The sequence below is a fragment of the Pseudophryne corroboree genome, chromosome 4 (assembly GCF_028390025.1).
Source record: "Pseudophryne corroboree isolate aPseCor3 chromosome 4, aPseCor3.hap2, whole genome shotgun sequence".
In the NCBI taxonomy this organism is placed as follows: Eukaryota; Metazoa; Chordata; class Amphibia; order Anura; family Myobatrachidae; genus Pseudophryne; species Pseudophryne corroboree.
The window spans coordinates 294,351,794-294,369,087 of record NC_086447.1 but is presented as its reverse complement, the minus strand read 5'-3'; the positions used below and the strand labels follow the sequence as shown (position 1 = coordinate 294,369,087).

At 44.7% G+C, this 17,294-nt stretch overlaps 1 protein-coding gene across 1 annotated transcript in view; it reads left to right on the top strand.

Moving 5' to 3' along the window:
* LRRC34 (leucine rich repeat containing 34) overlaps positions 1-17,294 on the top strand; it is a 70,922-nt gene that overhangs the window by 34,686 nt on the left and 18,942 nt on the right. Inside the window, 2 exon segments of the mRNA XM_063916211.1 lie at positions 8,530-8,625; positions 16,526-16,680. Of these exon segments, the coding sequence (XP_063772281.1) occupies positions 8,530-8,625; positions 16,526-16,680 (251 nt within the window).

Below are 17,294 nucleotides of genomic sequence, written 5' to 3'. Positions count from 1 at the left end.
GTTTCTGGGAAAAACGCGGGAGTGGCTGGAGAAACGGAGGAGTGTCTGGCCGAACGCTGGGAGTGTTTGTGACGTCAAACCAGGAACGAAACTGACTGAACTGATCGCAGTTGCCGAGTAAGTGTGGAGCTACTCAGAAACTGCTAAGAAGTGTCTATTCGCAATTTTGCTAATCTTTCGTTCGCAATTTTGATAAGCTAAGATTCACTCCCAGTAGGCGGCGGCTTAGCGTGTGCAAAGCTGCTAAAAGCAGCTTGCGAGCGAACAACTCGGAATGAGGGCCATTGTACTACAGGTTGAGTATCCCATATCCAAATATTCCGAAATACGGAATATTCCGAAATACGGACTTTTTTGAGTGAGAGTGAGAGAGTGAAACCTTTGTTTTCTGATGGCTCAATGTACACAAATTTTGTTTAATACACAAAGTTATTAAAAATATTGTATTAAATGACCTTCAGGCTGTGTGTATAAGGTGTATATGAAACATAAATGAACTGTGTGAATGTAAACACACTTTGTTTAATGCACAAAGTTATAAAAAATATTGGCTAAAATTGGCTAAAATGACCTTCAGGCTGTGTGTATAAGGTGTATATGTAACATAAATGCATTCTGTGCTTAGACTTAGGTCCCATCACCTTGATATCTCATTATGGTATGCAATTATTCCAAAATACGGAAAAATCCCATATCCAAAATACCTCTGGTCCCAAGCATTTTGGATAAGGGATACTCAACCTGTATATGTTCTGTAAGTGTAAATTTACAGATTTAAAGAAAAGAAAAAAATATAAATTATGTTCTTATTTATTGTTCAGAAAACAAACTATGTTTGAACCTTATATATATACTGTGTATATATGCACACTCACACCTTGACATAGGGGTTGAACTCCCCAAAACGTTGGTGTAAACTGATGTGATTTCTGAACAATACACTGCATCTTCATAAGACCCTGAGTGCTGCAGCATTTTGTCCTCTCTATTGTCAGCTGTTTTACTGAGGGCACCGGGGCACGGATTTCACCAGGGGAGTGCCGGGCTATATGATTCTCTCTCTCTCTCTCTCTCTCTCTATATATATATATATATATATATATATACACAAATAGTAATATGCAGCACTCCTGGCGTCTTGAGAAATCAATCATATAATGCACATTCGTTTGGCAACGTTTCAGTGCCGTTTATTGTGGCACTTTCCTCAGGTTTAACAACAAACAAGGACAAACACTTACCTATATACCCCTGTGCACCAGTGTGAAAGCGCTGCTCCGTTGGCGGGACCAGTTCCCGGGCGGGTGGCGCGTAACGTGTGACGTCATCAGCCGATGCGTCATCACTGTGCTCCCCATCACCATAGCTACCAGGATACAACAACAACAGATCATAGCGTATATTGGAGAATGCCAGTTTACATGACGCAGTCACTATACAGTAAATGGTCACCATTAAATGACCTTGCAAATAACAAGGATTTGATCTTCAGGCCAGCGGACAAAGGTGGTGCTCTGGTCATACAAAATATCGATGACTACAAAGCAGAGATTGATACGCAGCTTTGTGATAGTGAGACGTATCTTCCACTGCCAAGAGACCCTACACCTAACTATACGCATGAGCTTAATGTTTTCCTTAATGCTGCAGTTGAGCAGGGCATTATCAGTGATGAGTTGAGTAAAGCTTTAACACCTAGCCATTCAATGGTTCCATTATTATATACAACCCCCAAAATCCATAAATCATTGGTAAGGCCACCAGGCCGCCCAATCATTTCTGCGAGACAGTCCCTGTTCCAACCTATCTCTGTGTATCTTGATGCATTATTCCAACCAAGCATACAGAATCATCCTAGATATCTATTAGATACCAGTACGCTACTCAGAAAGATTGACCAATTATCAGTCTTTACAGAACCAATACTGCTTTGTAGTGTAGATGTACAGAGTCTCTACACTATTATACCGCATAGCGAGGGTATTGCGGCGGCTAAAAATTTCTTGATGAATAGCAGTTTGTATAATGGTCCTCAATTGGAGTTCTGTATGGGGTTGTTGGAAATGGTTCTTACAAAAAACTTTTTCCTATATGATGGAAAATTTTATCTGCAACTGAGGGGTTGTGCGATGGGGTCCAGTGTGGCCCCGTCGTACAGTAACATGTATATGTTCGAGATTGAGGAGGACATATTTTTTAGTGACCCAGTGATCAGTGGTAATATTGTATTATATTATCGCTTTATTGATGATTTATTAATCTTTTGGCGAGGCACAGAGGAGGCATTCATAGCAATGATTGAGCAACATAATTGTAAGAACCATGCGGTTAAATTTACATACAACATTAGTAACAAATCAATTAATTTCTTAGACGTAGAAATTATAATTAATGAGGGCCAGATTACCACCTCCCTGTATACAAAACCTACCGATAGAAACAATCTGTTGCACTTTGAGAGCTGTCACCCTGGACCGCTAAAACGGGGGCTCCCGTACTCACAATTTATCCGCATCAGACGTATTACATCTGATATCACATTAGCGGAATCCCAAATGAATATCATGCTAGATAAATTTGTAGCAAGGGGATACCCGAGGCAAGACCTATATGCAGCGAAAGCTAAGGCCCTTAGCAAGGACCGCCAGCAACTACTGATATCTAGTAATAAAACTAGATCAGATAAGTTCTTACCATGGGTCAATCGATATAGCTATCAAAGCCGAGCCATTCAGCAGAAAGTAAAAAAACTGTGGCCAGTAGTGCAGTCTGATACTGATCTCCCCTTACAGGATACTAGAATTATGTGTTGTTACTCTAGAAATCGTAATCTACGAGATATACTGGTGAAGGCTGATATAACCAATACTCGTGATACCACTACCTTCCTCAGCAGTAGAAAGGGATGCATTAGGTGTACCTGCACTACATGTCAATTCCTTATCCCTGGTGACCAATTTCAACACCCCCTTACTGGTAGATCCATCTCCATCAAGTACCGTCTCACATGCTCATCCAGATATGTGGTTTACCAGCTGGTGGGCCCCTGTGGGCTGTCATACGTGGGGAAGACCGAACGAATGTTCAAGGAACGTATGGCAGCCCACAGATCGGCCATCAAGGCTGCTATTACCACTGGCCATAGTGACCAACCGGTTGCTAGACATTTCCTAACAGCTAGACACTCTTTGGTATCTTTGAGGTACCGCATGATAGATCATGTCCCCCAGTCCATGAGGGGAGGGAATCGAGGTCTTAGATTATTACGACTGGAGACACGTTGGATCCATCAGTTGGGTACATTGCATTCCAAGGGGCTTAACGAGCACTTGGGATTAAATTGTTTTTTGTAAATTATCAGTGTGCATAGTAGGGCATTTGATTAAACTACCCAGTACCTTGGGGCAAGCATTAGACTACGTATTATGCTGTGTGTTAGTAGTTAAACCCCCCCATTGTGACTATCTTTTTTAAAATATTAAAATAACATGCTACTCTAAGATTGTTCACTAACATCAGGTAGTTTGATTGCTATTGTGCTGTATATATCAACTTAATGCAAATGGTGACCATTTACTGTATAGTGACTGCGTCATGTAAACTGGCATTCTCCAATATACGCTATGATCTGTTGTTGTTGTATCCTGGTAGCTATGGTGATGGGGAGCACAGTGATGACGCATCGGCTGATGACGTCACACGTTACGCGCCACCCGCCCGGGAACTGGTCCCGCCAACGGAGCAGCGCTTTCACACTGGTGCACAGGGGTATATAGGTAAGTGTTTGTCCTTGTTTGTTGTTAAATCTGACGAAAGTGCCACAATAAACGTCACTGAAACGTTGCCAAACGAATGTGCATTATATGATTGATTTCTCAAGACGCCAGGAGTGCTGCATATTACTATTTGTGTATCTACTTTTCCCTGCATGCGGGCACCCGGCGCAGATGGGCAGCATTAAGTGAGAGCCGGACACTGTACAAATTGTATATATATATATATATAAAATGTATAGTATTTCCAAACAGCGGCACTCTGGATTCAAATAAACAACTTTAGACCATAGCTTCTTTAGCCAATGTTTAAGCACTATTTATTGTGCTTTTTTGCGCCAGTTAAAAAAAAAGCACAATGGAGTGGAATTATGAATTGGTTCAACTATGGGAAGGCACCTGGCTAAGTATATTCTTTTGAGTCAATGAGTGCCGGTGTTTGGATTGTTTATATATACGTCTATATATATAATTGATCTTGAAGCAAAGAAAGAAAGGGAACAAGCTCACCACTATATACTTCTGATGTTTACATTGGGTTCTCTGCTCCTGCTTCTGATTGGTGCCCTCCCTTCAGATAAGATGGGAAAAATGTCCAGGTCGTAGCTGTTCATCTGTAGCCATTGTGTCAGGCAAGGGACATGGAAGGTATGGTGGCAGGATTTTATAGCCATTTCCATTCCAACTTCAGTGTCAGACATGCATATGGTACAGTACTCTACGTCCTCCTCCTTCTGCTGTAGGTGGGAATACTGGGCAAAATGGGCCTCAGGATATTCTTCAGCCTCAGGAGTGTTGCCTTCAGTGTAGTTGCGCGATTTTCACTGGCACTGGGCTAATTTCTTCCTCTTTTTGATGATGGTCCAGCTCTTTCTCTTCCCAATGATAGTCCAGCACTTTCTCTTCCTGATGATGGTGCCGTTCTTCCAGATGATGGTCCAGCTGTTCCTCCTCCAGATGATGGCCCACCATTAGTTGGTCTACGGCGTCCTGACTTCAGCTATGTCTCACTGATGTTATAGTTTGTTCCTCCATTTCCAAGGACAAGCAACTGGGCTAACTCCCTCCGGCTCATTGTAGCTGGTGACCGTAGCTGGAGAATGTAAAAAAAAAAAAGTGAGAGTAAGAAAAAACACAGATATGATTGTGCGCTGAGATCCAGTTACTGGTGAATCGCTGGCTGCAGATATTAATGAGCAAACGTGATCTCTCTTGGGAGGCTTTTTCTCATGCGTCAGCAGCAGCTTCAACTCAAGAAATGCCAGTGATATTGCTGTGCACTGGGGGTTTATGCCATGGAGCATTCAAATGTAGCATACGGGCGGCAGTTGGTAATGGCAGTTGGTGATGGCCGTGCTTCACATCAACAGCATCTTCCCACTAATATTACACAGTGATACATGTGGGAAATCAGTGGAAAATGACATGTTAGTGCTGAGGAGTCATTACACTAAGAACGGGGTGATTTTGGGCATCTACTGAAATTATCTCAGTTCTGCTGCTGGACCCATTGAGTTCATCTGCCATAGCTGCTGCCATCCCTACTCCTCCATTGGCTATCTCTGTGGCCTCTGTCGTAACAGCTGCCAACATTATAACATTATATGGGATATATATGTGTGTACGTCCCCCTTATATTATATACTAGCACAAAACAGTTATATTACCATGTGCAAAGGTAATTCAATATGCGTGTTAGTAGAATCATCTTTCACGCAGCACCCCTCCATTCTCCAGCCCTCAATGTAACAACAGTCTCTGCATATAAGAATATAAACAAGGGGACACACAGTAGTGAAGTACGATTACATTAAATTTAATGAACAATAGAAATGAATATTCTTTGAATTAACAACAACTCACATATCATAGATTGCCTGGCTGGAATCCTCTGCATTTTGAATATCCCACTCACTGCTTATAATAACCTGTATTCACCTGGTCATCTGTCTGATAACTGCACCACTCACGGCAGCTAGTGCCATGCCTGCAGACCTTGTAACATCAGACCTAATGCCGTCATTAATTGCCCTTTCCTCGGGACCACATATTGCAGGTAAACATGGTTACCTGTAATGTATGGTCCTGGGGAAAGAACAAGTACCCCTTCTGTACATTGACCTTAACCTTGGATTGTATGTGTATATATATATATATATATATATATATATATTTATTTATTTATGATACTACATTTATACATTTAAGCAATAAGGGCCAAATGTAATATAGTGAGAGTTTCGGAAAGTGAGAGATTTGGTAAGGTTTTGCAGTTTTTCAATGTCATCACACCCCCTGAGCTCACACCTGAAAAGGTGAGGGTGTTGATTTCCATCTTCCATCTGTTGGAAATGACAAGGAATATTCTGGCTGTATCTCAATGTATTGTTTTATGATGTTCATGTGAACATGTGAAATTTTATGTACTTTTTAAGAAAAGTAATTGGTATCATATCTAATTAGGCCTTTGGCCATTTTTTGGGGCGTATCTTTGGTGTGAGGGTATATTTACAGGTGATTCTGTGTGTAGAAACCCACACTTTGGAGGAATGTTCATTGAACATATATGAAAATCAGGAAGTACTGAATTCAAGTATACAACAAGGCTTTACTGAGCGCAATTGGTCTTTGTATATATACTGTATATATATATATATATATATTATAATAAATATGGAATCAGTATATTTTACCGACAGACAGGATGTCAGTATACCGACAGCGACATCTCGTGTGTCGGAATCTGGGCAGCGAGGCATTGAGTGGGGGTATTGGGAATATCCTGCATAGGTCAGGATTCCTGAATGTCGAGATCCCGACAGCCAGTATTTTAACTACTATATATATATATATATATATATATATACTGTATATATAGTTATATATGTGCTTGAAAGTTTGTGAACCCTTTAGAATTTTCTATATTTCTGCTGAAATTTGGCCTAAAACTTTATTGAGGAAAACTATCCAATATCACATATCTGTGAGTGGCAAAAGTATGTGAACCTTTGCTTTGCATTTATTCTTCCTTAACCATTCTTTGGAGGAATGACTTGTGTGCTTTGAGTCGTTGTCATGCTGCATGACCTACGTTCTATTGAGTTGTAGCTCATGAACAGATGTCCTGACATTTTCCTTTAGAATATTTTGGTATAATTCAGAATTAATTGTCGAATCAATGGGGTAAATTTACTAAAATGGGAGTTCTATTTTAGATGGGATGTTGCCCATAGCAACCAATCACATTCTCCTCATTTATCTAGCACCTTCTAGAAGATAATACCTGGAATTTGATTGGTTACTATGGGCAACATCCCATCTTAAATAGAACTCCCATCTTAGTAAATTTACCCCAATGATGGCAAGTTGTCCTGAGCCAGATGCAGCAAAACATGCCCAAACCATGACACCACCCCCACCACCAGAGGCGTATCTAGGGTAGGGCGAGTGGGGCACGTGCCCTGGGCGCCTTGGCAGGCCCATGAGAGGGGGGCGCCGCCGGCGGCCAGGGCATCATGCCCCACTCGCCCCCGTCACGCCGAAATGTGAGGGGAGGAGAGCGCACCGTCTCTCCCTCCCCTCACCGCCGCTGACAGCCCTAGCAGCGCTGCCAGCAGCGCTGCTGTGTCCGGCCTCCGGCGGCGTTAGCCAATCAGAGCTTGCGGACCGGCTCCTGATTGGCTGCCGGTCCGCGAGCTCTGATTGGCTAGCGAACCGGCGCCACACAGCCGCCGGAGACCTGTCCTGGAGCGGTGAGGGGAAGGAGAGGCGCTCTCCTCCCCTCACATAGAACAAGCGGCGCACATGCTTCTTTTGCTATGTTTTATTTTTATTTTTTTATTTTTTTTTTGGGGGGGGGCGCCATTTTACATCTTGCCCTGGGCTCCAAAAACCCTAGTTACGCCTCTGCCGACCACTACCATGTTTCAAAGGGTGGTATTCATGTGACCGGCGGTCGGGAGACCGACGCTCACATGACCTCCACCGACATGAGACCGACGGTCACATGACCTCCACCGACATCCCGCCCCCTCACTATCCAGATGGTTGGCATGCCGACCAACAGGGACTATTTCCACTCGTGGCTGTCCACGACACCCATAGAGTGGGAATAGAACCCGTGGCAACCTCAGGTCGCCACCGAGCCCGCAGCGTGGTGAGCGCAGCGAGCCCGCAAGGGGCTTGCTGCACACGCCCCTCCCCGCCGGGATCCCGGCGTCGGTATGCTGACCGGCGGTCTCCTGACTGCTGGTCAGACATACTACACCCGTTTCAGATGATATGAGGTTTTTATGCTGGAATGCAGTGTTCTCCTTTCTCCAAGCATCACTAGGTAGCTGCAGCGCCCGGCTACTTCTCACATAGGTAGCCGGGCCGTGCTGCATCTTATATATTTTTGCCACGCACCTTTGGCGCACTGTCCTTTTAGTTCGGTAGCACCAATTCTCTTTCTGGCACTGTGCACCAAAATGTCTAGTTATGGCTGTGATAATCATATGCACTAATCGCTCTTTTCCAAAATGTTCCTTTATGGACTCTGGTTTCACCACACTTCTACATTACAAGGATACTGGGATAAATCATGCAAATCATTTATATTTTTATTTAGACATAGATTTCTATATATAGCATTTTATTTAAAAAAAAATGCATATTTATGCTTGTATAAATGTTTTAAAGTTTGGCTGTTTATTTTTTTTAATACATTTTAATAATCATCATGTTTTTAATTCATTTGATGTATGTGTCCTTACAGGGTATACAAAGTTTAATAGCATTTGCCACAGTTCTACAATACAACAAATCGATAACGTCTATAAATCTAAACCGCCCTTTATTCTATGTGCTGCAGGTATGTACTGTAGGTATATTTAAATTGTTACCCTATTAAAAGGAGAGTTATGGTAGACTTACCATGGTTAATTCTCTTTCTGCGAGGTACATTGGGATCCACAGGGAAACATCGAGGGCTATAGAGTGGATCTTGATCCAGAGGCACCAACAGGCTAAAAGCTTTAGGCTGTCCCAGGATGCATTGGTGCCTCCTGTATAAACCCCACCTCCAGGCACTGGAGCTCAGTTTCGTCAACCAGTCAAATGCAGGAGCAGGCAAGAGAGAAGGCAGATTTTAGTCATATAGAACCACATTCTCACGACAGGAGAAGGGACCAGCGGCTAATGCCATACAAACCCATAGAAGCTAGGTGCGTCAGGGTGGGCGCCCTGTGAAACCCAATGTACATCGCAGAAAGAGAGTAAACCATGGTAAGTCTACCATAACTCTCCTTTTCTGCAGCAGGGTACATTGTGTTCCACAGGGAAACATCATGGATGTCCTAAAGCAGTTCCTAAAGGGAGGGGACGTGCCTTAGTAGGTAATGAGAACCCGGCTTCCAAAGGAAGCATTCTGGGAGGCGGAAGTATCAAAGGCATAGAACCTAATGAACGTGTTCACTGAGGACTACGTAGCCGCCTTGCACAATTGTTATGTGGACGCGCCACGGCAGGTAGCCCAAGAAGGTCAAAGAGACCAAGTAGAATGGGCTTTAATAGCAGCAGGAGTTGGGAGTCCAGCCTGCGCCTAAGCTTGTGCAATCACATTCTAATCCATCTGGCCAAGGTTTGCTTATTCGCTGGCCAGCCACGTTTGTGAAAACCAAACAAGACAAAAAGGGAATCTGGCCTCCTGATAGAGGCAGTCTTCTCTGCATACTGTATATACAGAGAGCCCTTACTACATCCAAAGACCGCTCTTTGGAGGACAAATCAGAAGAGATAAAGGCTGGAACCACAATCTCTTGGTTAAGGTGAAAAGATGACACCACCTTAGGTAAATAACCTGAGTGAGTTCTAAGAACTGCTCGGTCACGATGAAATATCACAAAAGGGTGGACGACAGGACAAATCGCCTAAGTCCGACAACCTTCTAGCAGAGGCAATAGCCAGTAAAAACAAGATCTTAGCTGTGAGCCATTTAAGGTCCACTGACTCAAGAGGTTCAAATGGAGACTCTTGCAGGGCATTCAGGACAACAGACAGATCCCATGGAGCCACAGTAGGGACATAGGCTCTCATTCCGAGTTGTTTGCTCGCTAGCTGCTTTTAACAGCATTGCAAACGCTAGGCCGCCGCCCTCTGGGAGTGTATCTTAGCTTAGCAGAAGTGCGAACGAAAGATTAGCAGAATTGCTACTAAATAATTTATTGCAGTTTCTGAGTAGCTCCAGACCTACTCCTACATTGCGATCACCTCAGTCCGTTTAGTTTCTGCTTTGACGTCACAAACACGCCCTGCGTTCGGCTAGCCACTCCCCCGTTTCTCCAGCCACTCCTGCGTTTTTACCTGGCACGCCTGCGTATTTTAGCACACTCCCTGAAAACGGCCAGTTTCCGCCCAGAAACACCCACTTCCTGTCAATCACACTACGATCACTCGAGCGATGAAAAAACGTCGCTCGAGCTTGTGCAAATCTCCAAAGTTTTGTGTTAAATTACTGAACGCATGCGTGCTGCGTACCATGCGCACGCGCATTTTCCCCCTAATCGCTCCGTTGCAAAAAACGGCAACGAGCGAACAACTCGGAATGACCCTAGTACAGAAGATCTGGCTTCCAGGTAAGTGCGCAAAATACCATAAGGAGCAGCCTATATCCAAAACACAGCAGGGGTATTCCCTCCACCCCCAACAATAGGTGCAACAATAAAAAGTGAGTGAATTGGAGAATGGCGCCCTTCTATCTCTATATAAAATGTGATCTTTATAGGTAATAAAGAGTGAGTGAACAATATACGTTCCTTTATGTGGCTTGTATCATCAGCGTATAGTATATCAGGCTCTTCTTCTATCCACACAGCATTCTTTCTTTTGTTCAATTTTCTCTCCAAATACCCAAGGAATAGAGGGAAATGGACAGACAATAGTATAATACTGTTTTATTTATTTAAAAAGACATCAAAATTCCAATTTAAGTAAAATGACACACAGGTGACAAGGAATTGGGATTTTCCTTGTCACCTGTGTGTCATTTTACTTAAATTGGAATTTTGATGTCTTTTTAAATAAATAAAACAGTATTATACTATTGTCTGTCCATTTCCCTCTATTCCTTGGGTATTTGGAGAGAAAATTGAACAAAAGAAAGAATGCTGTGTGGATAGAAGAAGAGCCTGATATACTATACGCTGATGATACAAGCCACATAAAGGAACGTATATTGTTCACTCACTCTTTATTACCTATAAAGATCACATTTTATATAGAGATAGAAGGGCGCCATTCTCCAATTCACTCACTTTTTATTGTTGCAACTCGGAATGACCACCATAGGGAGGCTGAATCTGTAAGACACCCTGAGTGAATGTATGAACGTCAGGTATAGACCCAATTTTTCTCTGAAACCAAACCGACAAGGCAGCCAGACGAAGGCCTAAATCCAGGCCGTGTTGCAGAAAAGCCAGAATTCTGGAAGTTCTGAATCTGTATGCATCATAATTCTTATCAGCACACCAGGTGAAGTAAGAATTCCAGACTCTGTAATAAATCTGGGCAGATGCCGGTTTGCGGGCTTTCAACATAGTTTGGATTACCACCTCAGAGAATCCGTTGGCCCTCAGGAGTGATGCTTCAAGAGCCATGCTGTCAAAGCCAGTCTGGCCAGGTCCGGATAAAGACAAGGGCCCTGTACAAGGAGGTCTGGGCGCTGAGGAAGTAGAAGGGGACGATCTGTGATAGACCCTGCAGATCTGAGAACCAGTTCCGTCTGGGCCACGCTGGAGTGACTAGAAGTAGTATTCCTCCTTCTTGTTTGAACTTCTGCAGGACCCTAGGCAGGAGTGACACTGGAGGGAACACGTAGGGCAGCCAAAAGTTCCATGGAATTGCTAGTGTATCCACGAACGCTGCTTGAGGATCCCTGGTCCTTGATCCGAAGACCAGAACTTTGTGATTGAGTCGAGACGTCATCAGGTCTACATCTGGTAGGCCCCACTTGTCCACTATGAACTGAAAGACTACCGGATGAAGACTCCACTCTCCGGCGAGCACGTCCTGGTGACTGAGGAAGTCCACTTCCCAGTTTAGGATGCCCGGAATAAGCACTGCCGATATTGCTGGCAGATGGCGTTCCGCCTAACTAAGGATTTTTGACACTTCCATCATTGCCATGCGGCTTCGAGTGCTGCATTGATGGTTTATGTATGCCGCCATGGTGGCATTGTCTGACCGTACTTGAACCAGCCTGTTCTGTACCAGAGGCAGGGCGCGAGTCAATGCATTGAATACCGCCCACAACTCCAGAATGTTTATTGGGAGGAGTGATTCCTCCTTGGTCCACTGACCCTGAAAGGAGTGTTGTCAGCAGGACCGAGTCGGGGATCCAGAAGGGACGGCCCTTGCTCAATTGCTGGTCCTGTAGCCACCAGGTCAGCGACAGAGGAACCTCCAGAGTCAAAGTGATCACGTGAGATCTGATCCGATGAGGTAGGCCGTCCCACTTGGAAAGAATTCGCCTCTGTAGAGGGCGTGAATGAAATTGAGTGTACTCTACCATGTCGAATACCGACACCATCAGGTCAAGTACTTGCATCGGCCACTCTGGGACGACAAAGGAGGCATCTTATCCTGTCCTGAAGCTTCAGGACTTTTTATGGAGACAGAAACAGTCGCTGACTGTGTGTGTCCAGGAGTGCCCCGAGGTGCACTATGCTCTGAGCTGGGACCAGCAAGGATTTCTTCCAGTTGATGAGCCACCCGTGGGCTTGTAGGAAGCTTACCGTCAGTTGCAGATGACTGAGGAGGACATCGTGGGAGTTAGCCAGAATCAGCAAGTCATCCAGATACGGCTCTCTGATGACGGAGATGTTTCATCATTATGGCTGTGACTTTGCTGAAGAACCAAGAAGCCGTAGCCAGTCCAAATGGCAGAGCCTGGAACTGATAATGGAGGTCGCCAATAGCAAACCGCAGATACTGCTGATGCGACATGGCAATAGGTATATGCAGGTACGCATCCTGTATATCCAGGGATACCATATAGTCTCCGGGTTCCATAGCCAGTACAATTGAGCGCAATGTGGGACAGAGGTACCAGCACTACCACTGTATTCAGGAAGAAACTCACAACCTTTTGCAGAGCTTGCGCCTTTACGGAATCCAAAGGGATAACCGTGGTGCAAAACTGTCAAGGGGGACGTCTCTTGAATGAGACTGCGTACCCGTGAGAGACAATTTCCCGCACCCATGCATCTGAAGTGGTCTTTATCCAGACCTGTGTTGATGCCTTGGCTGCCAACACACCCGCCTCAGAGGACGCCTCCTGAATGTAATAGGCGGCGGTAGTAATGTGAGACAGGAATTGTCTGGCATTGTCAGATATATGCTCGGGCAGCTCTTCCTCTAATGCCTGAACCCGTGCTTCAATATCTTTTGCAGCCCAAGAGGCTGCAATAGTGGGTCTATGTACAGCACCTGTAAGGGAGTAAATAGATTTCAGGCATTCCTCCACACGCTTATCTGTCGGTTCCTTCAGTGAAGTGACAGTGGTGACAGGCAGAGTTGATGACACCACTAGGCGAGTGACATGAGACTCCACCGGCTGTGGATTTTTCCCACTTGTTACATAACTCTGCAGGTAGAGGATAGCGAGCCAAGGCCCGTTTCGACAGAGGGAATTTCTTCCCTGGCTTAGACCAGGGTTCCTGCCTGATGTCCACCAAATAGTCAGAATGGGGTAATAGATTTTTAACCACCTTCTGCTGTTTAAACATATCAGTTTTCTTAGCCACAGTAGTGGAATCCTCATCATCAGTGATTTGTAGGATCTGCTTAATAGCAACCACTAGGGCAGGGACATCAATTTGCAATGGAGAATCCTCGTCAGAAACACTGGATTCAGTGTCTGACAGGACAGTATGCTCCCCCTCTTCTTCAGATGAAACATCTGAGAGATTTGTGGATTGTGAGGATACAGGCTGTTCTTACAAGAACTTACACCTTCATCAGCTGCTGCACCCACGCAACACTTGTGCAGATAAGATCACTTTTACAGTGATATCATCGGGAGCATTTGCATCTGCACCCCCTCTCATATCCCCGTTGCCACGGCTGACCACGTCATCTGGGGAAGAGGTATTGACGGGTGTTGTTCCCCTGCAGTCCGGCGCAGACCGGCGACCTCCGGAAAACCAGCTTACACAGCCTCCCATCTGCAAGCACGGAGGTACCGGAGGCGATACAATCCACCTGCACGGCCATTTAGGCATACATCACGGTGCAGCATCGTTACACCCGCTGAGGCTCTGGTGCGCGTCACATATTTAACAGCAAGACGACAACACGGAGCAAAGTCAACATAGGCTCCTGCCCAGCGTAGTCGGGTGCACCCCGGAAAACCAACATCACAGCCTCCTGTCTGCAAGGACGGAGATACCGGAGGTTTACAGATCTACCTGCACGGCCCACTCAGGTATACTACACGGTGCAGCATCACCTTCAACGCTGTGGCTCTGGTGTGTGTCTCTGTTAGCTTAGCGAGACGACACCAGGGAGCAAGGAAATCACAGGCTCCTGCCCAGCGGAGGAAATTTACCTATCCACCTTTTTAAAAAAGAAATTACCGCATTCTTTTGGGATCTGTAAACGCATTCAGCACCTTATGATACACCAAGACGTGAGTGACTTATGATATGACATTATATTCATTTACTCATTATTTACAGATACAAATTATACACCTCAATTGTGTTTTTTGCAATACAGTGTATCAAACATAGTGTTAATCCTTCAGGCACAGTCACATACATATTTTTTATAAACATGTGCATTGAAGTTCATAGATTATAATTAGTTCCCTGAGGAATTGAATAAGAAGTTTCTATACAGTGCACAGTTTTTTACTATTGTGAAGTTTTATATATTGTGAAACATTGTTATATTATTTCATTCCTCCCGGGAGTGTGCTGTAACTTTAATCATTGTATATAAATAAATGTTTTTTTAAATTCTTTTGATTGTCAAGCGCCACCTGTTATTTTGTTTGTGAGGAGGCAGCAGCCTGCTTAGATGACCCAGCTATATGGGAGTTACCTGGAGTAGGTTTTTGTCTGACCAAGGATTGATTTAATTGCTGCAACTAGTTGGACACATTTTCCGCCCAAGGCGGATTAACCATAGGAACAATTTGTGGCTGTAGTGGCACAGGTGGTCCCATAGGGGGCGTAAGGTGATCCACCAGAGTACCTAGTAGGTTTGTGAACGCAGCCCAGAATGTCTCCTGATTGCTTACAGGAGCTGCGGACTCACTGGGAGATGTATGACACACAGTACACAGACATCATACAAAACTTCCCCCTCTAGTAAATCCTTGGTGCATGCTCTGCATGATGCAGTAGCATCCACAGATCTACTGCCCTTCTTGTTAGACATTGTACACAAATGCAACAACAGAGCGGTTTAGTATGATAAAGCCAGACAGAGTACAATACCTGCAAATAAATCCGTTAGTATGTGACTGAATACACAGTACACAACACCTGCAAATAAATCCAGTATTATGTGACTGAGTACACAGTAGAATACATGTAATGGGTAAATACTGTGACGCACTATATATATGACCCAGACACACCTAGTCACTTAGGGTACAGAAAATAGTGATAGATATATCTGGGAAACACTGAAAGTGAAATCAAACAGCAGATACAGGCACACACAGTCACAGGCAATGCAGATAATTATTATGACAACAAAAATGCACTGGTCTAGTATACTGTATGTACAGATATAGATATATATATCACAGTGCGGTCCTAGACCGGATGTATATATCAGAATACTCGTACAATATATCCTGTAATAGGTACACTCTTTCTTAACTAACGCTGTCTGTATAAAGACCTGTAGAATACTCAAGTGTTTGTAAAGTCACAGCGCTATATACAGGCGGCTTTACAAGGGAGACCTTGCCCTGCAGTCCCGGAGACCAGCCACAGCTATGCTTAGAAGATGGCGCCCAGCGTCTCAGTCACGGAGTGAGGGAGAGTGTGATGCAGCTCCAGGGTGGGAAAATCTGCAGTAGATGTCGCCCTGGGCTGGGGAGAGGCTTCAGGTCAAGCGTCAGCTCCCCTATGATGGTCCTCACCGCCAGTACTACGGAGTCTTATTAAAATGGGTGTTAGTACACCCGACCTGTACTCCTATGCTCTGGCGGTCTAGTGGGGTCCCTGCTCAGTGACAGTGTGCACGCCAGCGTCGCGGTCCGTCTCCCTAGACCGTGACAGGAACGCGATTTAATGGCGGGTCCCACCTTGGGGACACTCTTACCTTCTCCCCGTAGCAGTCACATGACCCAGGAGAGCGTCTCCGTGTGCCTAAAGCCGGAGCGTCTCTGCCGCAAGTACCCAGGAACAGGCCACGGGAGTAGGCGACGCCGCTTGGGAGGTGATGGATCTGCAGCACAGAATGTCGCACTGACACTGAAGTCTTCTTAGAAAGCTTTTCAGGGCTGCCCAGTGCAGCCCCCCTGTTAAGTGACCTGCTGCTGCAGGCACCAACTCGAAACTAAGCTCCAGTGCCTGGAGGCGGGGTTTATAGAGTAGGCCCCAATGCATCCTGGGACAGCCTAAAGCTTTAGCCTGTTGGTGCCTCTGGATCAAGATCCACTCTACACCCCTGATGTTTCCCTGTGGAACATAATGTACCCTGCTGCAGAAAAATATATATATTTAACACGGGTAATATTGTGCTTTTTCTTTAAGGAAGACACAATCATTCATATATCTCTGATGCTGAAAGTGAATGATACTCTGAAGGAGCTCCATCTCTCTAAGCATGAGATGACAGATTCTGGAGTGGAGCGTCTGTGTGAAGGCTTATATGAGAACGGCACTCTGAAATATCTTGACCTAAGCTGGTAACGTTCCATTCAATATTATGCAAATGATAAAACCAAATTATGTACATGAGGTTCTAGTGCTCATTCTCTTCTAAGCACAACCTAGGCCACCAGCTATGAGTTTTGCGATGTTAGGGTAATTGACACGACATTGTTAGGAAAGATGCTATCTCTAATATCAGTGATATAAAGGATGAATTCAGAACCTCATTATTAAATATAGTATTTTGTTTAGCAACAGTGGTGTATCTATAATGGGTGCAAAGTATGCAGTGTACACGAGCCCCCTCTGAACACCCTGAACTTGTTCATTGAATAATTACCCCTCCCGAGTCTCGCAGCAGCAGGGCTGCACAATCACAGGGAAAATGGCACTACTGCCATTTTCCCGAAATTTCACGCATGCACAGTAAGAAAACCACCGGGAAAATGGCCACAGTGCCATTTTTCCGGAGACCTGTGCATGCTCACTAGACTTTGGCTCAGTGCTAGGGTCTCCTAGTAACCCTAGTGATGAGTCTACTGTGCTGCCAGCTACAGAGGAGTGGGCCCGGACAGAAACTCTCCTCTCTTACTATGCCCCTGTTAGCAACTCAACTAAGAAGTGACATAGACTACTACTCATTTCCTTA